Genomic DNA, 24,918 nt, shown 5'->3' with positions numbered 1-24,918 from the left:
GAGCTAGAATGTAACCTGGGCAGTCTGGTCCCAGAACATGGGCTGTTAACTCCAACTCTCACTACCTCTCCTGATGACCTCATGGGTGCCTGGTGACCCTAACTTTGTAAGACATTTCCCTTCTTGGCAAGAACCCTCTCTATCTGTTGGTTTGACCCTCTCCCACTGTCAGGGAGCTCCCCACCTGCCGTTCATCCCTGAAAGACTCTGACTTGTAACAAATCCTCCCTTTGGAAACCACTCTCTTGTGTACCTTCCACCAGTGCTCCAAGCTCTGATCTCTGGAGACCTTTGGACACTGGCCTGTCCCACTTCCTTTCTAATATTTTCCATTTGGTTTGACGTTTTTGCCTAAAACAGTCCTTTTCCTCAACATTATCCCCTCTTTGTCAGGACTATGGGATGAGACTCTGGTGCAAGGAAAGCCCTAGATTTCCAGCTCCAAAGATGAATGATCTAGAATAACTTTACTGACGTACACTATCAAAAATATATTTTCAGTATCAGACCTTTTCTAGCGTTTGGTTTTCCAGAGAAAACAGGGGCTTGAAAATACCCCTTTTGCGAATCTTCTTTCTATGACAAAGTATTTGCCCTTTTCACTCTTCTATTAAAAAGATGACATAAGAAATTTTATACTGTGAAAAAAGATAATATTACTATTAAATAGCAATGACACTGAGTAATAACTGGAAACTCTGTCTTTGGAATCATGCTCTCCTGGGGTTCCAATCCTGTTGGCCACTCTGGCTGTGTGACCTCAGGCAAGGTGCTTAAATAAAAAAATTATAGTAATTTAAAGCCACAAGAGGAAAGCATTTCTCACAGTACTTGGAATAAGAGTTTGTGATTGTTGTTAACAATTACAGTATAAAGATCTGGAGTGTTTAACAGGAAGAAAAGAAGACAGACATGCTAGATGGCTCTAAATATTGGAGGCTTTGTCACATGGAAGAAAGATGTCCTCTTCGTGGTCCCAAGAGGCTGGACTGGGACCAACAGGGGGATTGTACAGAAAGACCTATCACGTTACTGGTCCCAAAATGGAGTCTCAGTGAATGCCTGCCTCATAAGATTGCTGTGAGGATCGGAGGTCACAATCTGTATAAAGGACTTAGCACTGAGCCTGGAACATAGTAGGCACTCAATAAATCTTAAGTATGCTCCACATCAAAAGTCAGAATGGACTGAGGATGGAAGCATCTGGAAAGAAAGGTTTAAATCATCAGGTGAGTTACTATATTATCGAAGAATTAATTAAACACCTATCATGGGCCCAGCATTGACACAATCCTCTAGAAAAATCAAAAGTGGGGTGTGTCACGTCTCTGCTCTCAATGGGCTTAGTGTCTAGCCCGGGGGATGATATCCGTGAGCAAAATGAACAAGAGATCAACGGCAGTTTGGGGAACGCCTGGAACGTCTAAATCATATTCAGCACAACTTGGGTCTCTGTGTCATGCTGTCCTTCTGCTCTCGGCTCTGAAGGAGTCACCTGGTTTGGTGGCCTCAACTTGTATCAGGGAAATCAACCTAACAATGGAAAATTCAAGACCAGGCAAACCCTGGCCCTCTTGCCATAAATTAGCCACCAGGTTTTGCTATTGTCTGCCCTCTAACTTCACTACACCAGACTAGAAACTTGCTTTTTTTTTTTTTTCACTGCTTTTCAAATCTTCCCCAAATATTACTATTTGGTGGCTAAAAAAGAGTACCATTTTTTTCTTGACATGTTTCTACTGAGAAAGGCCAGTAATATACATTATGAGATGTATTATTCTTCCTGACACTAAAGGAAACTTTATTTTGAATAAGAAAAAATATACCTGAATATATTTTAATGCTTTTCTGTCTTGCTCTTTTTGCTAAATGGGTTACCTGTAATTGACCTAGACCATCCTATAAGAATTAGCAGATGAGAATCTCCAGGGATATACTGGCAGTAGGTCAGGATTACATAAAACCACAAGATAAAGATCATAATTCTTTGTCGATGAACATTTTAAGTTAACTGGAAGTCTTTTAAAATATTTAAATCCCAACATTATCATCGACCTTGTGTTCAAGTTACATCTAAGTGTCTTGAGCAAAGAACATACAAAATTTAGCTCTGTATGCCTTTCAGAACTATTATCACATATTAAGTGATAATAATTCTTGAATTAAGTAAAATTTTATGGCTGCAACTCGGCTTCCTTTTCAGTTTACAGAATGTCTCATTCGGACAACGAAGAAATTAGAGCCTAGGTCCACATGGAGTGAAATTTTGTGGTTTAGTGCATTTTTGCTTCTGTATTGCAAATGAGGTGTTTATGTCAAAGAGATACTTTCTTAGCTTCAGTGGAGGTCACTCCTGAGTTATATCTGGCTTAGTGGAACTCTCTCCCATCCCCCATGCAAGTCACCAGGATTTACTTCAAAATTACAGTTTACAAAGTCTGGTTAAGTTGTTAAACCTACAGCCAAAAAATTATGTAGAATTTCATGCTAGGTGACAAAGACTAGATTATACTAATTTCTAATATCTGGTAGGTCAAACTATGTTCTGAATTCTTTCTTTCTAATGCCTGATAGAGAGTGTGCTATTGCATTGCTATATCATAGATTTAAATTACTATGACTATGAGAATAATAAAGTTTGAAATGGAGTAGTTGAAATTGCTGAAAAAGATTTTTTCTTTATTATATAGAAAAGACAAACTGTTAATAGACACAGAATGCTACTTGCCAGTTCCACATGCAGTTCATGATTTTCATGTATACTTTTAGTCTCCTAGGGTTCAGACTTTAACTTGGCGTTTCTGGTTTATGAGATATAGTTTGGAAAGCTCCATGAAGGTCGCTGTAAGGAATCTACAAGACATTTCATCACAACTTCTGTGTATCACACAAAGCCAGAGTAAAACAGAGGTCCACAAGTAACCAAATGGCCTTCAGCCTTCTGAAAATACAGCCCGGAGAATCCTGCATTCATTTGTCCCCACTGCATACTATCAACTCAACATGATACAAGAATACACAAGAATAACCATGTCCTGCAAAAAACTAGAAATTACACATTGACAATCCTGACCTTCACTGCTGCCCCAAGTCTGGTGCTGCCTCCACTTTTGGCCATTATCCTCTCACTACCAAATATCTCAAACAAGCACCAACTTTCAAACAATCATGTCTCTTAACCTTTAGCCACGGATTCCCACCCTTGCTAGTTACTGAGATTTTCTCCCTTGAAGATGCTAATGACTTCATTTTACCCTGTATCAAATGGGGTCTTCTCAGTTCTCATTCATTCCCAAGAGCACTGCTCACGCCTCACCTCTTGCATTATTCTCTGCCTTTGCACCCACCTTGGCCCTCCATGCTCTCCTTTCTTCATTTCCTCTACTTGTTTCCTAACTGTGGGCTTCCAAAGTCTCAGTTTGATTCTTAATACTCTTTAGATTCGTGTTTGCAAATATTTAACATGGGATGGCAGGGAGAGGGGCCAAAGCCTCAGTTCTTGACTGTACTTTCTCAATCTATACAGCCCAGGATGTTTTCTGAAAGCCAATCTCTCTTTTGTTTTTATTAGTCATCAATTTTATACACATCAGTGTATACATGTCAATCCCAATCGCCCAATTCATCACACCACCATCCCCACCCCCCACAGCTTTCCCCACCTTGGTGTCCATACATTTGTTCTCTACATCTGTGTCTCAACTTCTGCCCTGCAAACCGGTTCATCTGTACCATTTTTCTAGGTTCCACACACATGCGTTAATATACGATATTTGTTTTTCTCTTTCTGACTTACTTCACTCTGTATGACAGTCTCTAGATCCATCCACGTCTCAACAAATGACCCAATTTCGTTCCTTTTTATGGCTGAGTAATATTCCACTGTATATATGTACCACATTATCTTTATCCATTCGTCTGTCGATGGGCATTTAGGTTGCTTCCATGACCTGGCTATTGTAAATAGTGCTGCAATGAACATTGGGGTGCATGTGTCTTTTTGAATTGTGGTTTTCTCTGGGTATATGCCCAGTAGAGGGATTGCTGGGTCATATGGTAATTCTATTTTTAGTTTTTTAAGGAACCTCCATACTGTTCTCCATACTGTGAAAGCCAATCTTTTAAAGAATTTGTTAGTAAAGGAACTTTAGTTTTCATCTAAAACTTCAGAAACAGGTGTTCTGAAAGTAAACAAGAAGTTAAAGATCTGTAAACAATGCTTAAAAAGAGTTAATCAGACTTGAAACTAGCACTGATCACTGATTCCCTACTACCTCCTAACAGTGGGTGTTCTCTCAAGAGAATTGTTCACTCTCTGTTTTCTATTTATTCTGTTGCTATCGGTAAATTCATCTACTCATTCTCACCTGAATTCCTAATGCAAAAGACCACAATCTTAACAAGTTCTTTAGGTGTCTGTGTTTTCCAGCTAAAGTCCATGGATTATATTTGAAAAGCATTCTGCTAATTATTGTCTTTTCTCTTTTTTTACTCATCCAGGAAATTCAGAAACCATACTAAGGCAGGAATGCCCAAGTTTCTCGAAGAAATAAAATCTGAATCTAGAAAGCAGTTTTGAGGGTGAAAACAGATGTCACGCAGAGCTCTTAGGAACCTGCTTAAATGTGAGAAATTCCTGAATAGAAGGGAATGCTGGGCCAGTAATCAAACTTGCAGGTCTCTCACCTCACAGGTCCTCCTGTGGTTCTGGGATGTCATGGGAATTGAGGAGAGAGGTGGGAGCCTGTGATTCCTGGGGGACCGGTGGGGGTCAGGGGAGTTGAAGGCACAGCTGCAGGATTGCTAGGAAGAGCTAAGCAAAGAAAGATTTCTTTGTGCTGGTCCCCACCCATGATAGAGAGCCAAGAAGCCAAGAATGCAGGGACAATGTAGCAGAAGATGGTGGGAGCTTCAGTCCAGGGATGGAAATAAGAAATAACTGGAATGAAATAAAATGGAGGAAAAGGAGGAGGTACTGACATCTGTTGACTATCTCTGTACTTCATTTATCCTTATTTCATTAATTTTTATACTAACTATGAGGCAGCTATTATTTTTTTCCCATTTTACTTGAGTTGAAGGACAGTTTCAGAAAAGTTAATCAATTTGTTGATGATCACATGACAGACCTGGACAAAACTCTGGTCTGCCTCCAAAGCCCACGTACTTTCCATTGAACCAGGATAACAGAAGGCGATGAGCAAGAGCTTCAGGACAGACAGACAGACCTCACTGAGATCTGAGTTCTGACTCTGTCATTTCCCAGCTGGATGACCTTGGTAAGTTTCTTAAGCTTGCAAAACTGTAATTTCCTCATCTATGAAATGGACGCATCATAGTGCCTACCTCATAGGTTTTCAAGAGTCAAATGAGATAATTCATGAAAATGCATACATTGAAGGTGCCACAGATTAAGGACCTAATAAACATAAACTCCCTTTTTATTATGATTGTGATTTTCTTTTTTTTAGTATCACCTCTGCCACCATGTTCCTGTTCCAAATCATGCTGCTGGGAAAGAACAGTATTTTCTTTCTTTGATAATTGGCAATCTTTGTACAATATGTTTTTGACTCCCTATTAATTAAAGCATTTGGTAACCAGAAGATCATGTGTTCCAACCAATCCACGATGTGTTTCCTTTAGAGAAAGATAGATATAGGAGAAAATAGACCATTCTTTCAGCCTTCCAGCAGACTCACAGTTGTCAATTGGTCCATTTTTACTTTCACAGAAAACCCAGCTGCTATCTTCAAGACCATCTTCTCACATGATTACTTTTCCCAGATAGCTTTTCATTTTCCAGGGTGCCTCAAATAAAGCCTGTGTGTGTGTGTGTGTGTGTGTGTGTGTGTGTTCCCACCCAATAAATCTTCCACTTGGCAAGGAGTGTTGATGGTTTCTGTGAAAGGGTCTTTGTGTCCCTTTTTGTCTAAGAGGCTTTTTCATTAGAAGTTAAGGTAAGTGCTACAGGGAAGTTAAGGTAAGTGCTACAGGGATTCGAGGATCTCTTGGCTTTTCTCTGATGTCCAAATTATCTCCTGGAAAAATGAAGTCCTACATTCCCTGAAGCCAGTTAATAGAAGTGACAGCTGTGAGAGCTTCAAATCTGGCCTTAATTAATGGGCACTACACAAATGTGACCAAAGCATATTTGCAGAGAAGAGGCTTTAAATAGCATCAAATGTTTGTGAGCAGGAGGCCATGCTATGGCAGGAAATATCTGACCATCTTAATGGGATCAGGCTTTTGTGTGCAAACAATGGCAAGCAAAACCACAGCCCAGCTGAGAGCCATTAGAATAGCTTCCATTTGTGGCAGTGTGGAAAGGCTCTTCACTGCTAATCAGAAGAGAACAATGAAATTGTGGGGTCATGCAACTGTAACAAAACTGGGTGCCCAAATGAGTGTTAGTACAGTTTACGTGGACTGGGCTTCCCTTTGACCTTGCTGCCACTCTGGGGACAGAGGAGCATCGCTGCCTTCAAGAAACTCTTCCCGGGCTTCCCTGGTGGCGCAGTGGTTGAGAGTCCGCCTGCCGATGCAGGGGATACGGGTCTGTGCCCCGGTCCGGGAGGATCCCACATCCCGCGGAGCGGCTGGGCCCGTGAGCCATGGCCGCTGAGCCTGCGCGTCCGGAGCCTGTGCTCCGCAACGGGAGAGGCCTGCGTACCGCAAAAAAAAAAAAGAAAAAAAAAAAAAGAAAAAAGAAACTCTTCCCTTCACCTCTGAGGCCAGTTTTTTCCTCTCATTTCTGATCAACCTATCTCTAACTTGCTCCTCCCATCTCCTCAATGAGTTAGTTCCCAAGCTACAATTCTTCTCTGTCCACATCTGCCATGTGACTGATTACCCTGGGGGAGACGCCTTCTCCCAAATCACATAAGGATTTAAAAATGTCACTTGTCCAGCTGTGGCCAAAGTACCGGGTGTGTCATTGGGTTGTGGATGTGCTCACACCTCCCTAAATACTTATACTGAAGACAGCAGAGACCTGAACATGTGAGTATGACATTCATTCATTCATTTCAGACACTTTCATTTCCAGATACGGATCTAGAAGCTGGCGATGCACACAGAACACTCCGTGTTCTCAAGGAACTTATAAAAACCCTCCTCCTTGTCACTGCAGCAACTGACACGGGCTGGGTGCCAGGTGCTCTACTTATATGATCCCACATATCCCTCAGAATAACCCAGTGAAGTGGCTACTATTATTATTTCATTTGACAGAAGACAAAACTGAATTTTGAGTGGGAGGGCAATCAGATAACTTTCCCCAAGCTCCCCAAGGGAGCCAGTAAGCAGCAGAATTAGGACGAGAATAGGCTTTCCATTGTCAGATCTCATGCCCTTACCCCTTATGCTATGCTGACTTTCCTTTCTGGTCATTTGCTTCCCAGTCTAGTGGAAGGAAATAGACAAAGAAGTTCACAATCATTGATCATTGATAATTATAACATCATTGATAATTATAACCCAGCAGGAAAAAGAACTAATAGGAGGACATATTAATAATCTATACCAACACCCAGGGGAGGTGCATGTTCAAGGAATCAAAATTTATCCCTTCAAGAGAAATACTGCTCTTGATTTCAAGTCACCATCTTTCCCCAGTTACCCCTGTCTTCAAGCAGTGGAGTCATTCTCACAAGTGGGGATGCTTATTTGTACACCCAATAGATGGGGGCTGACTTAGAATAAGAATCTGAAGAATCTAAATTTGGGGGCAATGTGACGAAATATTCCTGGAAGCAATTTTCCTGTTGAGCGTCAACCAATGCCTAGGAATTCCAAAGAGTTTGATTTTGGAGCAGTTTGTCTTTTAGTTGCTTTTTTCCTTTAGGAACTCTTTTCTTTCCTGTCTCATCTTGATCCCCCCCCCAAAAAGGACAAATTGTTAGCTAAGGTGCCAAACTGGGGAGACCTGTAATAAAATAACTGCCTTAGACAAGGTCTGTCATAGTAATTAGGAGGTTTGTTGCAGCAATAGGTCAGACAAGAGCTGAAAGGACCTAGAGTTCAACTTCTCCTCACTCATGAATTAGCCCCTATCGTTGGCCTCTGTGCCCCCAGGAGAAAATTTCACATGTAAGCTGTTTGTACAGTCTTTTTATTAATGTAAGTAAACAAGACCCTACATGAGATGCAGAAAAGAAATTAACCAGGACCAGGCAATATTTCCAAATCACTGACAGCACTTGCTGGGAAAACAAAACTTTATATTTAAAACATAACAGGAAAAAAGTGTGCAACACTTCAGTCCAAGACATATAAACTGTGGATGGGGAGTTCATTCGACCCATACTTAGAGTGACTTGAAAACATACAGACCTTTAAAACCCAAGCAAAGTAAGCCAGTCCAGGCTCTTTGGTGGTGGGAACCAAAACTAACAATTCTGACACACTGGGAGACCACAGGGGGTCCAAAGAAGTAGATTCTGCCCACATGGCTTCTGGATTTCACGCTCTTGGTCCAGAGGACCTCTGGAAATTTTAATCAGGAGTCACATGACCCTAGTAACACCTGGAGAGATGTCAGCTTCATGACACAGCAAGGTAAACTTAGGGGGTGTGACTGGTGACACAGAACTCAGGTAATACCAACAAAGATGGGAAGCTGGGGGCCATATTTTCAAAAGACATTTCCACGGAACAGGTAACAGAACTTCTTGACCCACTGGATGTTGTGGCCAAAGAATAAATAATGAGAGTAGCTAATATTTAGCGAGCACTGTACTTAATGCTTTTCATGGATTATCTCATTCAATTCTCTTACCAGCTTTGTGAGATAGGCATGATGATTATCCCCATTTTACAGATGGAAAACTGAGGCCCAGGTAGGTCCAGCAGCCTACTTCTCTTAAGATCTCTCCACTAGTAAGACATGGACTCAAGAACTGAACACAACTCTAGTGACTCCATGCTCTTAATCTCTCTGCCTCAGTAGAAATCTGAGTGCAAAACGACAGGAGGATTTCTAGCTTAGGCTATGAGATGGGATGGTAGCATCCTGAACTGAAACCCGGAAGTCTGACACGAAAGCATCCCACTGTTTTTCTTATCCCTTTAATATAGGACTTATGTTACCACAGAGGAACATGGAGGAACATCACAAGACCCCTAAGCCAGCACTGCTGAAGCCATTTCCTAACCCTCGGTTAATTGGAACCAAGTGGCCAGGAAGGTATGACTTCTAAGCCTCAGGGCTGCTTCCCCTCCTGGTCTGTCTCTCCCTCTTTCCCTCTTCCCTGAGGCCTCAGAGGCTCAGCTGACTTTTCTTTTTAGTATCTCCAAGACACGTTCTACCCTTTTAGGATTCCTCCTCTCTCACAGCCTGGCTGTGGGGTGTAACTGGGTCTCCCTGACCCTTCCCAGCACAGGGCTTCTTCATTTCAAGGTTCTTCTAACCACTAAGGAAGAAAAAAAGAGCAAACACAAGAGCTTAAGCTGGTCATTTGTCCTTCTTGGTCTTTCCTTTCTGACTGCAATTATTAATGAAATGGCGATGTTCTAAGGTCCATGTCTTCTTCTTAGTCCTTTGATGGAGGTCATGAAATAGTCCCTCTTTTCAAAGTTCTCTCTTTCTCAACACTGTCTACTAGAATCACCTGGGGGCCTTTTAAAGCCATTGATGCCTGGGTCTTTCCCCCAAGACTCTGACTTGGTCTGGCACGGGCCTGGCCATGGTCATTTGTTGAAGTGTCTCAGGTGACTCACTATTCTGGGTCCCATAAACGCTGCCTCTTAGAAGGATTCCTTTCCAAGTCCATCCAAAGCAGCAGTTCTCAAATGGGGGTTGTGGGGCGGTTTTTTCTTTCCTCAGGGAACATTTAGAAATGTCTGGAGACATTTTTGATTGTACAGTCGGTGGAGGCCAGGGATGCTGTTAGACATCCTACAATGCACAGGACAGCCCCACAGCCATAATTATTGGTCCAAAATGTGAATAGTGCCACTGTTGAGAAACCCCTCTCTAACGGAACTAGAGACACACACGGGTGCATTCAAACACCCTCGCACCTGTGAGGGGCTCCCCCGGGGCTGTGAGAGGCCCTCTTTGGAAGGCCTCTGTCTTTGTGAGGCTCCTTCTTTCCTGGACAGCCTGCCTGTTATTACCGTTCTGGAAACGTTACAGCGAAGGTTGTTTTTGCCATATCCTTATGGACGTTGTGCCTGAGAAGGTGGGGAGAAACCCTGCTCTGTCTTCAGGGGAGGAAGCTGCACTTCGTATCCTATTCACAGTCATGCTCAGAGCGCTCACACCTCTTTAATTACATGAAGAAAATTCTCAAGGAAAGCATGACAAGAAACAAGAACGCTGAAATTGGAGGTAAAATATAAACAAATGTTTCGGCTGGTGTACCGCCCATTTTTTAATCACAAAGTGTGTTTTCAGAGTGTACTGAGCTCGGCCTGGAATGGCTCGAATTAAAGATCAAAGGAGACGGAACAGAGCTCTGTGCCAATTTCACATCTCCCTGTCCCTCCCTGGAAAATCCTCGCATCCATTCGCCTAAGAAGTGCTTGTCTGAAGCACTACTTAAGCAAGCATTGATTAAAGGAGGGTTTTTTTTTTTGTCTGTTTGTTTTCTTTTTTATTGGGGGAATTTTAGAACGTGGTTAGACAGGAACAACTTTTAAGAAAAAAACGAAAGTGCTGGAGAGCCAGCTTACATGGACATAAGCTTCATGCTTGGAAACTGTTTCCCTTTTTATTGAGCGATTTCAACTTGAGGCAGAAGAAGGAAAGCCGGTTAAGAGGGATGAGGGCCCCTCTCGGAGCGCAGAGCGGGCATGACCATGAGGGCTGGCAGATGTGAAGGAGCCACTGTGGGTCCCAGAACCAGCCATCGCCAGTCACAGCGGGCTGGCTACCCTGGGAACCAGAGGAACCAAACTCCTGTGAGCTGGGGCTGCAATCGACATATCTCGAATGAGGAACGTGTACAGAAAGGCTGCTTGAGCAGCTGCCTACAGGATGGATTTTATTGGGGATGGGGACAGGGGACATAAGTAAACAAAGAGAAACTTCCAGGGAGGCTGATGCAACAGTCTAGGTGTGGGATGTGGGGTGGCGTGGGGCCCGGATGAGGAAAAGGCAAGTCTATGAATATCGCAAAGGAATAACTGGGAAGCCCTGAGCATCTTCTTCTGGATCCTCTCCTCTAGAGCTGAGCTTCTCAAACTGTCCTCACACACAAGTAAGAAATGATGGTATAACGAGGGAGGTGATAAGAGTTAAGAAGAAGTGAAAACATGGACATGTGATGGGGAGTGCTGGGCACACGCGATGGGGAGGATGCCTTCACTTAGCTCAGGGAGGGTGACAATAGCGTGGCCTGAACGACAGGCGTCATCCCTTGAGGACTACGGAGGGAGCACAGAGGCAGAGGGACATCCGGGGAAGGCCCTCAGGTCCCTCGCACCCTCTGTCTTGAAGCAGGACCTGTAACACTTCCAGCTCGTTCAGCAGTGCTTGATGTGACGTGTTCGGGTCTCCTCCCCTGTCTGGCCACTCTCCCTGGACGAGGCCCCGTTTGTCACAGTTCCCGCTGAGACAGGGCCCGGAGATCTGAAGCCAGGTGTCCAGCTGCAGGCTGGCTGGGCAGAGAGAGCTGGTTTAGGACACTTCTGTTCATGTAGGTGGAGCTTCCATTAGTTTTCTGGCAGTTCCACAACATTGTTTATTCATATCGAGCCAACCTGGTGACAGACTGGACACACAGGCTGACAGAGCGAGAAAAGTCAGGGCATTTCAAGGGTTTGGGGCAGGAAAACAGTAAGTTAGACACGTAACCAAACCCCATGATAACTGTTTTGGTTTAGGCTCACTCTACCGGATTATAAAAGTGACTTGTTTATCTTTCCATCTCAAGTGCCTACAACAGTCTCCAGGTCTCTGTGGGCACCCCATAAATATTAGTTGAACCACTGGATGACTAACCCTATTTCCCTCACTGCCAGCCCCATTCTTGTTTCCCAGGGAAGCCTGTCTGATGCCTCAGTAGGACAAGCAGTGGCTGTGAGTCAAAGTAGAGACATCCCAAATGTGCATGGACATCAGGGGACATCTCTTTTTCTCAGTTTTCTCATCTGAGAAGTATAGTCATCAAATTCATTTATAATCAAGGACATTAGGATCATCTATACTCTCAATGCAGGCAGACCTCGTTTTATTGCACTTTGCCTTATTTTGCTTCGCAGATATTGCTTGTTCGCTTGTTTATTTATTTATTTTACAAATCGAAGGTTGTGGCAACCCCGTGTTGTCAGGTGATGATTCGCATTTTTTAGCAATCACGTATTTTTTTAAAAAACATACTGCCATTGCACACTTAATAGACTACAGTACAGTGTAAATGTAACTTTTATATGTGCTGGGAAACCAAAACATTAGTGTGACTCGCTTTATGGTGATATTTACTTTATTTCCGTGGTTGTGAACTAATCCCACTATATCTCCACGGTATGCCCACAGAGACCTGGAGACTGTTCTAGGCACTTGAGATGGAAAGATAAACAAGTCACTTTTATAATCCGGTAGAGTGAGCCTAAACCAAAACAGTTATCGTGGGGTTTGGTTACGTGTCTAACTTACTGTTTTCCTGCCCCAAACCCTTGAAATACCCTGACTTTTCTCGCTCTGTCAGCCTGTGTGTCCAGTCTGTCACCAGGCTGGCTCGATATGAATAAACAATGTTGTGGAACTGCCAGAAAACTAATGGAAGCTCCACCTACATGAACAGAAGTGTCCTAAACCAGCTCTCTCTGCCCAGCCAGCCTGCAGCTGGACACCTGGCTTCAGATCTCCGGGCCCTGTCTCAGCGGGAACTGTGACAAACGGGGCCTCGTCCAGGGAGAGTGGCCAGACAGGGGAGGAGACCCGAACACGTCACATCAAGCACTGCTGAACGAGCTGGAAGTGTTACAGGTCCTGCTTCAAGACAGAGGGTGCGAGGGACCTGAGGGCCTTCCCCGGATGTCCCTCTGCCTCTGTGCTCCCTCCGTAGTCCTCAAGGGATAACACCTGTCGTTCAGGCCACGCTATTGTCACCCTCCCTGATCTAAGTGAAGGCATCCTCCCCATCGTGTGTCCCCAGCACTCCCCATCACATGTCCATGTTTTCACTTCTTCTTAACTCTTATCACCTCCCTCGTTGTACCATCATTTCTTACTTGTGTGTGAGGACAATTTGAGAAGCTCAGCTCTAGAGGATAGGATCCAGAAGAAGATGCTCAGGGCTTCCCAGTTATTCCTTTGCGATATTCATAGACTTGCCTTTTCCTCATCCGGGCCCCACGCCACCCCACATCCCACACCTAGACTGTTGCATCAGCCTCCCTGGAAGTTTCTCTTTGTTTACTTATGTCCCCTGTCCCCATCCCCAATAAAATCCATCCTGTAGGCAGCTGCTCAAGCAGCCTTTCTGTACACGTTCCTCATTCGAGATATGTCGATTGCAGCCCCAGCTCACAGGAGTTTGGTTCCTCTGGTTCCCAGGGTAGCCAGCCCGCTGTGACTGGTGATGGCTGGTCTGGGACCCATAGTGACTCCTTCACATCTGCCAGCCCTCATGGTCATTGATATAGTAATAAAGAACCTTCGTATGCTTCACTTTCCTCCCCCAGAACACTGGGCCTAGACGGTTTTATAAGTTCTATCAAATGTTCCAGGAACAGATAATCCCCACTTTACAAGTTGTTCCTGAGTACAGAAAAAGAAGGAAAGCTTCCCATTTTATTTAATGACATTAGAATAGCTTTGATTCCAAAGCTGGATAAGAACAGTGAAAAGAAAGAAAACAATAAGCCAATGTTCCCTACTTTAACATGCCACAATCTTGAATTAAATGTTAGCTAATGTAATCCAGTAGTGTATTAAAATGGTAATAATTATATTCAAGTGATTTTATCTCAGAACGTAAGGATGGTACAATCTGATAAATATACCAATGTAATTCATTCCATCATTGGTACTAAAGAATAAAAATCATATGGGCATCTCAAAAGACGCTATTTAAATAAAGCATTTGTTAAAGTCCAATTCGTATTTAAGATAAAGCATTCCTAGAAAAACTTAGAAGTAGAAGGGTGCTTCCTAAACCTGAAAATGGTAATCTACCAAAACCTACCCACAGAAAACATCACTCTCAAAGGAGAAAAGTAAGACATATTCCTTTTAGCATCTGGTAGAAGACAGAGATGCCCAAATTACTGCTGCTCTTTCTTTATGGATATCCTGGCCAGTGCAGTAACACAGAGAAAGGAAATAAGAAATATAAAGACTGGAAAAGATGAGACAAGACTGCCTTTGTCTGCAGATGGTATGTTTATCTACATAGAAAACCCAAGGAAATCCAAACACTCTTAGAATTAGTCACAGGGTACTGTGAGGTTGCACGATACAAGATACTACGTCAAGGTCAATTGTACTTCTCTATAACCAACAATGAACCACCAAAAAAAGAATATAAAATAACATACTCTTCACAATAGCATCAAAGATGATGAATTATTTAAGAATTAAGTTCAAAGACAAATAAAAGATCTTTATGGAAAACGTATAAAAATCCTCTTAAAGGATAACAAAGAAGATCTAAGTAGGTGGAAATATGTGACACAATTATGGATGAAAAAACCACATTTGACTTATGCATTTCCAATCCTGGAGAGTCGTCTAGACCTCCTCCAGGGAGCTCTCCCTGACTCTCAGAGGAGGGCTTAGGGACCAGCTGTCTGTGCTCTCCCAGTTCCTGTGCCTCTCTGTGTTTGTGCTCTATTATCTGTCAGTCTCAGTCCGCTCCCTCAGGCTGTGAGCTCCTGAAGGCAGAGGTTGAATCTTCCTGTCTGTGCACTGCTGACATTTGCACAGTGCTTGGAATATAGTAACTGCTCAACTAAGGTTTATTGCATGAATAAATAAGGCAGATCCCTGCTTATATGCTCCCGCTTACTTGCTATCCCTCAAGATAAACACAAGGATCATCAGCTCGGTGCTTTGTGACTGCCTGGAGGGGTGGGATAGGGAGGGTGGGAGGGAGGGAGGCGCAAGAGGGAAGAGATATGGGAACATATGTGTATGTATAACTGATTCACTTTGTTATAAAGCAGAAACTAACACACCATTGTAAAGCAATTACACCCCAATAAAGATGTTTAAAAAAAAAAACACAAGGATCATCTTCATTTAAGAGCAATGGATAAGATAACAAAAATAAACAAGAGGAACTTCAAAAAGATCTCTGAATCTTAGAGATTTTTCATCATCCCTATCTCTACTTCTAGTTCCCAATTCTGTCCTGTGTTCTCTTGCTCTTTTGAGTGCAGAGTTTTTCAACTTCTTTCTTTCTTCTAGATGGTACTCCCCACTTCCTCTAAGAAGATCTTTCTTTCTGAGATTCAGCCTTTTGGAGAGCCCCAACATATCCAATTGGTGACATCATCCTCAAAGACTCCCATAGAATAGACTGATTTATCAAAGGCCTCCACTGGCTCACTGGAAAGGGGTTCTTGAACTCTGGTGAATCTTAGAGGCTGTTACAAAATAAGCATTCCTGGATCCCACTCCAGCCACCAGGAATCAGATTCTCTGGGAGGTGAAGTCCAGGTATGTATGTATTTTGTGTGTTTGTGCCTAATATTTGTCAAGATCAGCTGTGGTATAATGGAGTGTCCCCTGGGTGACTTTGGCCCAAGACATTATTTACACAGCTCTTCCCTGCAGGCAAGCCTGTCAGGGTCTTTTTGATGGACGTGAAGGATGACTTCACGACACCGTATGATTTGGATTCCCGGCCAGTGATGACAGTCTATGTCCTTTCTTAAGTCTGAAGCAAGAAAGCCATACTAGACTTCCACTTGAAAAAGGCATCATAAAAAGAGGGCAGGTGTGAAAACAGTGTTGGATTAACACCAAATGGGTCCAAAACACAGTGTTTCAATTAAGCCACACACCAAATGCCTTCCATATTGATTATTTTCCTCAAGAACTAAAGCCACCACTCTATAGCAAAGAAATGCACTGATAGATTTATTAGGTGTCTCCTCCCCACCAAAATAGTACTTTGAAAGGAAAGTATTCCCCCCAAATGTGACTTAAGGGGTTTATATTAAAGAGTAGACAGTTTTAAAAATATAAGTATGTTCTTATATTTTGTTGCAGTGGATGCTGTAGTATGTTGTCCAGATTGCCTTCAGGCTTGAGGACATAGCTGAGTCCCTTCCCAGGACCTGTCTTCAGGAGAAGGAAGCTGCTTCGTTCAAAGGTTACCCTCCCTTCCTGCGGGCAGCCAGCATCCACTGATTGCTTGATGGAGGGGTACAAAGGCCTGGCCTCCTTGCCTTTATCGGGGCAACTCTGAAGGGCCATTCCAGCTCCAGAACTCCCTATAAGATCAGTTGAGGTCTCTGTTGCATCTGCCCGTTCCTGCATCCCTCACCTTTCGTGGGATATTTTCCCCAAGCACTCTTCCTGATAAACCTTCTGCACACAAATCTCAAAGGCTATTTCCTGAGGAATCCAACCTATGACATCTGTTTGGTTCATGTTACAACTTGATTTTCTGGTTAGATTTTAAACTCTTATGATAAAATATTTGGTCTTAACTACTTTAAGATGCTATAATATCAAGTACAGTGCTAAGCAAAATATATATTGGCTATTTTTCATTTCTACCTTTCAAATACTTCTAACATTTCTCTTTTATAACATGGGTTCAGCTGTCAGATAACTTAGGCTTACATCTTCATTCTACCAATTAGGGGATCACGCTACCAATTAGGGGAAATCATTTAATTTTTCGAAGTCTCAGTTTCTTCATCTGCAAAATGGGATGAATAATAGTACTTATCTCATAACGTTGTTGTGATGATGATTAAATGATATACTCTATGTAAAGCACTTAGTACTATGCCTGGCACATAATAAGCATTCAATTAATGGTAGCTTTGTTGTTATGAATGGCATAACACTGGCACCACTCTGGTGACCTTAGTTATTATTACTTTAATCATCACTTTACTCCTTGATTGTTATAATAGAAACTGGTCTTCCTGCCTCTTAGTTTTCCTTCACCTTACTCTTTCCCTCCAATTCTATCCAATGCCACTGAATTATTATTATTATTATTATTTTTGCGGTATGCGGGCCTCCCACTGCCGCGGCCTCTCCCGTCGCAGAGCACAGGCTCCGGACGCGCAGGCTCAGCGGCCATGGCTCACGGGCCCAGCCGCTCCGCGGCATGTGGGATCCTCCCGGACCGGGGCACAAACCCGTGTCCCCTGCATCGGCAGGCAGACTCTCAACCACTGCGCCACCAGGGAAGCCCTGAATTATTTTCTTTTAACGTTGCTTTCATTATATCACTTCTCCACTCAAAATTCTTCAGGGACTCCTGATTACCAAGACCTTTAAAAACTGACTCTTCTGTAGTCATCCAACCATTTTTCCAATGGAGAAAACTCTTCTTCATTGTCTTTGAACCATTGCTCAGTCTGAATTACTTTCCCTTTTTTTTTTAATCAATCCAAACCTGCCCAGATCAAAGTGGACCCCATCAATTAAACTTCCTCTCTAAGTCAATAGCTACCTCTGTCCTAACATCCTCCCACATTTCTAATACTGTATAGTCAAAGGCAGCCTTAAAGTTCTACATTTTCCTCCGATTTCATAAATGAGTCAAAAAATCTCCCTTGATAAGCTTGTCGTCAGGACAGACTACAAAGGTTGCTATTCTGAGCATCTCCATCAGTCCTTAGGTGCTTTCACATCATTAAAATTTACAAAAGGATAGTACTAAAAAATAGAGTGGACATCTCAAAAAAGAAAAAAAGGTTTAAAAAAAAGTGACCCCCACCCACAAACAACACACAAGACCAAATGCTGAGCCGCGATGAGGTAATGAGACATATGGAATTTGTCTAAAAGAAGTCAAGTGGCTTCCAGATTTGGAGGTTTGATGCCTCCAACTTATTTTTACTGGTAGAGATTCCATTTTATTAGTAATATTTGGGACATGGTATCAACAGTCGGCAGTTCACAAACTCTTGAAAAAGTCTGTCTCCCAGCAGAAAAGGTTTAATTAAACTTGACAGAAACTATCTAGCAGCTTTCATAAGTAATTGCTATTACCCAAAATAGGACCAACTCATAAACTGCATGATTTCAGAAATGATGAATCAATAAAAATGTTTACAGAAACAGGATTTTGATTAATTCCTTCAGACTAACAAATTCATGGCACATGTGATAAATTGAGATTTCTACTGTCAATTAGGGAAACCCAGAAATCAAACCCAGCCCTCAAATACGGCTCTTTGGATAACTGATCCCAGATTTTGGCGTTGGAACCACTTTCTAAGGAGCTCCTCCAAGATCAACCGCACCACAGCTCTGGGCTTTGTTCCTGCTATAGTCAGGTTCAAAACTGCTTCAATTCTCATGAATTCATGCTAAGAGCCGCAGTGAGACTGACTATAACAACATGCATTGTAATTATTACGAAGGCTTGAGAAATCAAGAAACAAGTCGTCCATAAGTAATAATCACTTCCCTTTATGCATATAAGCTCAACAGCAACCCAAATCATTAGCAGTTATAATAAAGTAATATTTCCTCTATTACTAGGGTAAGAATTAACATGGAAGTTCCATTTATCTAGAGCACAAGTAAAAAATATTTTCTGTTATACAGCACTGTGCTCATAGCAATTAACTCGAGTTTCTACAAGAATCCAAAGAACCTTTGAAGCCATCAACAAATATGAAATTATTTTCACTGCAGTTTCAGTGTCCAAACATATTTATCTGAAGATAATCAATGTGTGACAGCTCTAGGAACAATCAGCTGATCAGAATATCAGTAATTTAACACTTCAATGGAAATTTACGTGTAATTATTTAATAGGTACAATATTACTATGTCATTCCCATAAACCATCTTCTATTTTTTCCAAACTGCTCTATACTTAATGAGTGCACAAAATAACCAAGTAAGTGAAACAAAGTTAGTGTGTCAGAGCATCTCTGGGCCGAAAGGGACCTTCAGGGACACCCAAACCAATCCCTCCCCTGGGACAATTGTCCTTACATCTTCTGGGTTGTTTTTATGTTAAAAATCTCCATTAAGTTACAAGAATTGTACATTCTCATTTTCATTTTTAGTCAGTATTTTGATAGTAATTTTCCATGTTCCTGTAGAAACTTCTGATAAAATAGTACTTATTATCAGTACTTCTCCTGTATTTAACACTGTGTTTCACAGCAATCTAAGTTACCATCAGTTGTAATTTTTTGGATGTTAAAATGTGAAAAAAAATGTGCATTTTACAGTTGAAAACACATGGTCATTTTAGTGTGCAATCATACATGCAAAAAACAAGAAGTCGTGAACATGCAGAATTCTGAAGCAGAGGAATCCAGAAATCATTTCGTCTAACATCCTACATCCCCATTTTTAAAGACCAAGAGATTCAGAGCTAGAAAGTTATTTGCTCAAGATGACATAATAGGGGGTAGCTGATGGGGAGAATGGAAAATAGGTTGGACTCCCAACCTGAAACTGACCTGCTGGTTGTTAACCTTTTCAACCCTCACCCCAGTAAAAGTGGTCACTAGGGCAGTGAGTCCAGGCTGGAGGGATGACATGGGATATACACAGCCATTTCAAATTTTTTTTAGAAAAATGCATTTACTTTAATAAAATTTTTTAAAATAAAATGCGGTGGCACAAATCACCACAAAGTTATTTAAGTGATTATATCCATAGGCTGCTCTTGTAATTATATGCTAAAAATTTATGACTGTTCTCATTAACAGCATTTTCCCTCCTAATTAGAGCGATATCAAGAGCTTATGAGAACGTGTAATGTTTCCTAAAGTACTACAAAAAGTATCACAAACACAGTTTGTGCAACATTCATTTACATCACCTTTATCCACCCAAGGTTTCACTTCAAGCTTATGCAAGGTTACACACAGAATTCAAAAATCTAATTGTGTTTTTTGATACCACAATTATCAGAAGCGTTGCTTCACAATGAGCTAATCCTGATGCCCTCCTGATGACAAATTATCATGCGAGAAGATGACCTCTGTTTGGTAAAGGGCATATGGACGGTTACAATCCCCTAGGCAAAACCTTGCTATGGCAATCTAACCAAAGCTGGACCAATATTTTTTCATGTTGATGCGTTACATGCAAATCATATCTTCATAGATAATGTGCAGCATTTACCTGTCTCTCCCTGTGTCTTGCATCAGGAATAAGGAAGAGGAAACTACAACTATGCTTTCAAATACCTACAATATGTCAGGCACTGTATGAAGCATTGTACATTACTTATGTCACTCAGTTCTTTTGTATTTATTTATTTATTTAATTTTTGGGGGCTGCATTGGGTCTTCATTGCTGCACGTGGGCTTTCTCTAGTTGCGGTGAGTGGGGGCTACTCTTCGTTGTGGTGCGTGGGCTTCCCATTGCGGTGGCTTCTCTTGTTGCGGAGCACAGATGCTAGGCGTGCAGGCTTCAGTAGTTGTGGCATGTGGGCTCAATATTTGTGGCTCGTGGGCTCTAGAACACAGGCTCAGTAGTTGTGGCACACGGCCTTTGTTGCTCCACGGCATGTGGGATCCTCCCAGACCAGGGCTCGAAACTTGCATTGGCAGGTGGATTCTTAAACACCGTGCCACCAGGGAAGTCCTCACTCAGTTCTTAGCCATCCCAGAAGGTAGGTATTACTAACCTCATGTTTTGGATGAGAAAATAGAAGATCAGAGATGTTAAGTAACTTTTCCAAGGGCTCACCAGGGGTATCATGGCAGAGCTGCCATCCAGAGCTCCACTTGTCTGATCCCAAACACTGCACTGGTTCCTCCCTGCCTCCCTCTCAGGACTCTTAAAGGCCTTTATTCACAGCATCAATGCAACGGACAGTGCATTGTATATTTTTCTTCAAACTGCCTTCTGGGACTGCCAATGATTTTCTAAAGAGCTGCATGTAATTCCAGTCTTATAGGCTGGTCACCCTTGACAGAGAAGATGTTGAATAGATACTGGCTGAACAGAAGCGATATTAAGTAACATTGAAAGAACTTCAAACCTTGGTCAGGATTTCCAATCAGGTGTTAACTGAATTAGTTGGAAAAATGAATTGTTACTGTCAATCAGACCTCCCTCCACCTGTAGATATTTATTCCCATGTATTAAATAAAGTTCTATGTGGAATAGAGAGCAAGCTGTGCCATCCACCTATAGGTCCCGTTTGGGTGTATGCATTTGAATATAATGAACAGAGAAAAGAGGAACTTGAGCCACAAAGGAACAGAATGAATAGCAGCAATGGAAATTTCGATTTATAGTGTCACCGGGTGGGATTAAAAATTTGTGCCAGGCAAGAAGAATGTGACCAGGAAGTTAAGTCATTAAACAACAAGCTTTTATGGAGTTTTAAGAGCAGGCTGCTGAAAGAGAAAGGATGAATTCGTTTGAATACAACTTGCCGGTACTTCTGTCTTCAGGAAGATTGGGGCCTCAGCTTGTTTTACCACATGCCAACTATCCTTGCTTTGCTGGGTTTGGAGAGAAACCCTCCTGGGTGCTAGACAGTGCATCCACTCTTTTTGTCTCAATCCTGGTTTGGGCTTTATGTTTAATTTGTAAAATGTATAAAGATGCATGTGTGAAACCTTTGAAAACTGTAAATCACTAGAGAATGTAAAGAATTGTTCATTCAATTAAAAAAATCAAAAAAATGTGTAAAGATGCAGAAAGGCATAGAAAATAATACCAAGTACTCAGTAAATTAATTTTGTGTTAAATTTGCTTTAGATATTTTCTTTCTTAGGGAAACACAACATTACGGATAATGTTGAGGAGGCTTTGGTATCCCTCCCTACTTGCATCTTCTCCTCAGAGGCAGTCTCTGAAGCTGGGGTACATCCATGCTCTTATAGTGTCTGTTTTGTGTTTTTGTGTTTTTTTTTTTTTTTCCGTTACGCGGGCCTCTCACTGTCGTGGCCTATCCCGTTGCGGAGCACAGGCTCCGGACGCGCAGGCTCAGCGGCCATGGCTCACGGGTCCAGCCGCTCCGCGGCATGCGGGATCCTCCCGGACCGGGGCACAAACCCGTGTCTCCTGCATCGGCAGGCGGACTCTCAACCACTGCGCCACCGGGGAAGCCCTGTTTTGTGTTTTTAATTCAAATATTTCCATAATGGTAATGTATCTTTAGTAATTTGCTTTCTTCACCCTGTGTTCTTGAGAGCTATCCACGTGGACACATGTGCATCTGGTTTATTCATTTTAAGTGCTGTTAAGAGGGCACATGTGGAAGAGTTGCCCTGAAGTATATACCTAGAAGTGGAACTGCTTGCTTTTATGGCGTGCGTGCTTTCGGTTTTACTAGAAAGTGCCTCTGTTTTTAAGTTTCAGGTATCAATACACACAGTTTCTACATCTAAGTAAGACAACCTCCAACAGTACTAGGCTAAGAGAGTCTTATGAAAATTTAAGTGAGGTTAAATAGGCATCATAATTTTCTTCAAAAGACTACTTTGGGTACTTCTTTGGTTTTAGAGCTTTCCATGACTGAATGTACTTCCAAACTTTGGGCTAGGACCAGAGATGGAAAATAAGAACGCTTGTTGTTTAGAGGTGTGTGCTGATTGTTTGGGGTCTGTGGACATCAGCTCATGCCTGCCGGGTAGGAACTGGTAAATGGCTCCTTTGAGGACAAAGATAAACAGAAATAAAGAAATGCCAGAGCTAACTGGAAAATTGTTTTCATAATTCAATTTTGTTTTACATAACCTTGCTCCCCAAATGTTAGCAATTTAGCTCAAAGAGCTGTTAGTGTTATTAAATAGTCACTAAAGGTTGCAAAGAGACAGCTCAGCAAAACTCATGAATCGAGAAACCATTTTATGACCATTGTTTCACCTCTGGGGGTGGCTCGCTGCATTTTGTTCCAGGTCCCTAGGGCCCAGAGGTAATAACATCTGTATTTTTAAGACCAGCTTTGTACCACACCTGCATATCAGTTCCCCTTTTCGACTTCTGCCTCTAAACCAAAGCCAAATGTTTGGCTACAGATTGGGTTTCCAGGGGTCGGCTGAGTATTAAATGCAGCAGCCCCAAGACTTCACTGGTCCCACAAAAATTTTCTTAAGTGATATTAATTGAGTCCTGGGAAAGTTTAAAAAATATAAATTTGGTCGCACGCATGCTCCCGGGAAGGGCCTGTCCCAGTCGGCTCTGCCCTCCCGCCACAGTGTCCCCACCTGGCTGAAGCTGACGTCTGACAACGTGAAGGAGCAGATCTACAAACTGTCCAAGAATGGCCTGAGTCCCTCGCAAATCGATATGATCCTGAGAGACGCACATGGTGTTGCACAAGTACGTTTTGTGACAGGCAATAAAATCTTGAGAATGCTTAAGCCCAAAGGACTTGCTCCTGATCTTTCTGAGGATCTCTATCATTTAATTAAGAAGCTGTTGCTGTTCGAAAGCATCTCGAGAGAAACAGAAAGGATAAAGATGCTAAATTCCGTCAGATTCTGATTGAGAGCCGTATTCACCAGTTGCCTCGATATTACCAGACCAAACAAGTCCTCTCCCTCAATTGGAAATAGTCTTAAAAGTGGCTAACTGTCATAAACCAAGAAATAAACTTCCTGTAATAAGGCAAACATCTCCAAGGGTGATGAACAAGTAAAGCAAGGTAACAGCAAGATCCTTTGCAAACCCCAGGGTCTTCAAGCTCCTGCAGTGCTCTCCCAGCAGCTCCAGAGCAGCTCTGGTTTTCTGGTATTTAAAGGATCCACTTCTACAAAAACCACATTCACAGAAAGATAGACAAGATGAAAAGGCAGAGGGCTATGTACCCGACGAAGGAACAAGATAAAACCCCAGAAAATCAACTAAATGAAGTGGAGATAGGCAACCTTCCACTAAAAGAATTCAGAATGATAGGGAAGATGATCCAGGACATTGGAAAAAGAATGGAGGCAAAGACTGAGAAGATGCAAGAAGTGTTTAACAAAGATCTAGAAGAATTAAAAAACAAACAATAGAGATAACTGAAAAGAAAAATACACTTGAAGGAATCAATAGCTGAATAACTGAGGCAGGAGAACGGATAAGTGACCTGGAAGACAGAATGGTGGAATTCACTGCTGTGGAACAGAATAAAGAAAAAAGAATGAAAAGAAATGAAGACAGCCTAAGAGACCTCTGGGACAACATTAAATGCAACAACATTCACATTATAGGGGTCCCAGAAGGAGAAGAGAGAGAGAAAGGACCCGAGAAAATATTTGAAGAGATTATAGTCGAAAACTTCCCTAACCTGAGAAAGAAAATAGGCACCAGAGTCCAGGAAGCGCAGAGAGTCCCATACAGGATAAACACAAGGAGAAACAGACTGAGACACATAGTAATCAAATTGGCAAAAATTAAAGACAAAGAAAAATTATTGAAAGCAGCAAGGGAAAAATGACAAACAACATACAAGGGAACTCCCATAGGTTAACAGCTGATTTCTCAGCAGAAACTCTACAAGCCAGAAGGGAGTGGCATGATATACTTAAAGTGATGAAAGGGAAGAACCTACAACCAAGATTACTCTACCTAGCAAGGATCTCATTCAGATTCGATGGAGAAATCAAAAGCTTTACAGACGAGTAAAAGCTAAGAGAATTCAGCACCACCAAACCAGCTCTACAACAAATGCTAAAGGAACTTCTCTAAGTGGGAAACATAAGAGAAGAAAAGGACCTACAAAAACAAACACGAAATAATTAAGAAAATGGTAATAAGAACATACATATTGATAATTACCTTAAACATGAATGGATTAAATGCTCCGACCAAAAGACACAGGCTCACTGAATGGATACAAAAACAAGACCCACAAATAT

General features: G+C 42.1%; 2 protein-coding genes across 3 annotated transcripts in view; one reads left to right on the top strand and one right to left on the bottom strand.

The window, feature by feature from the left end:
- THSD4 (thrombospondin type 1 domain containing 4) overlaps positions 1-24,918 on the bottom strand; it is a 571,321-nt gene that overhangs the window by 117,346 nt on the left and 429,057 nt on the right. The gene's annotated exons all lie outside the window — the stretch shown is intronic.
- LOC101322419 (small ribosomal subunit protein uS15-like) lies at positions 10,798-23,631 on the top strand. Its single transcript, XM_073801782.1, is given in 3 exon segments — positions 10,798-10,905; positions 23,195-23,489; positions 23,492-23,631. Coding segments are annotated over 3 exon segments (543 nt in total).

The sequence above is a fragment of the Tursiops truncatus genome, chromosome 2, assembly GCF_011762595.2.
Source record: "Tursiops truncatus isolate mTurTru1 chromosome 2, mTurTru1.mat.Y, whole genome shotgun sequence".
Classification (NCBI taxonomy): Eukaryota; Metazoa; Chordata; class Mammalia; order Artiodactyla; family Delphinidae; genus Tursiops; species Tursiops truncatus.
This window is presented reverse-complemented; position numbering and strand designations above follow the sequence as displayed.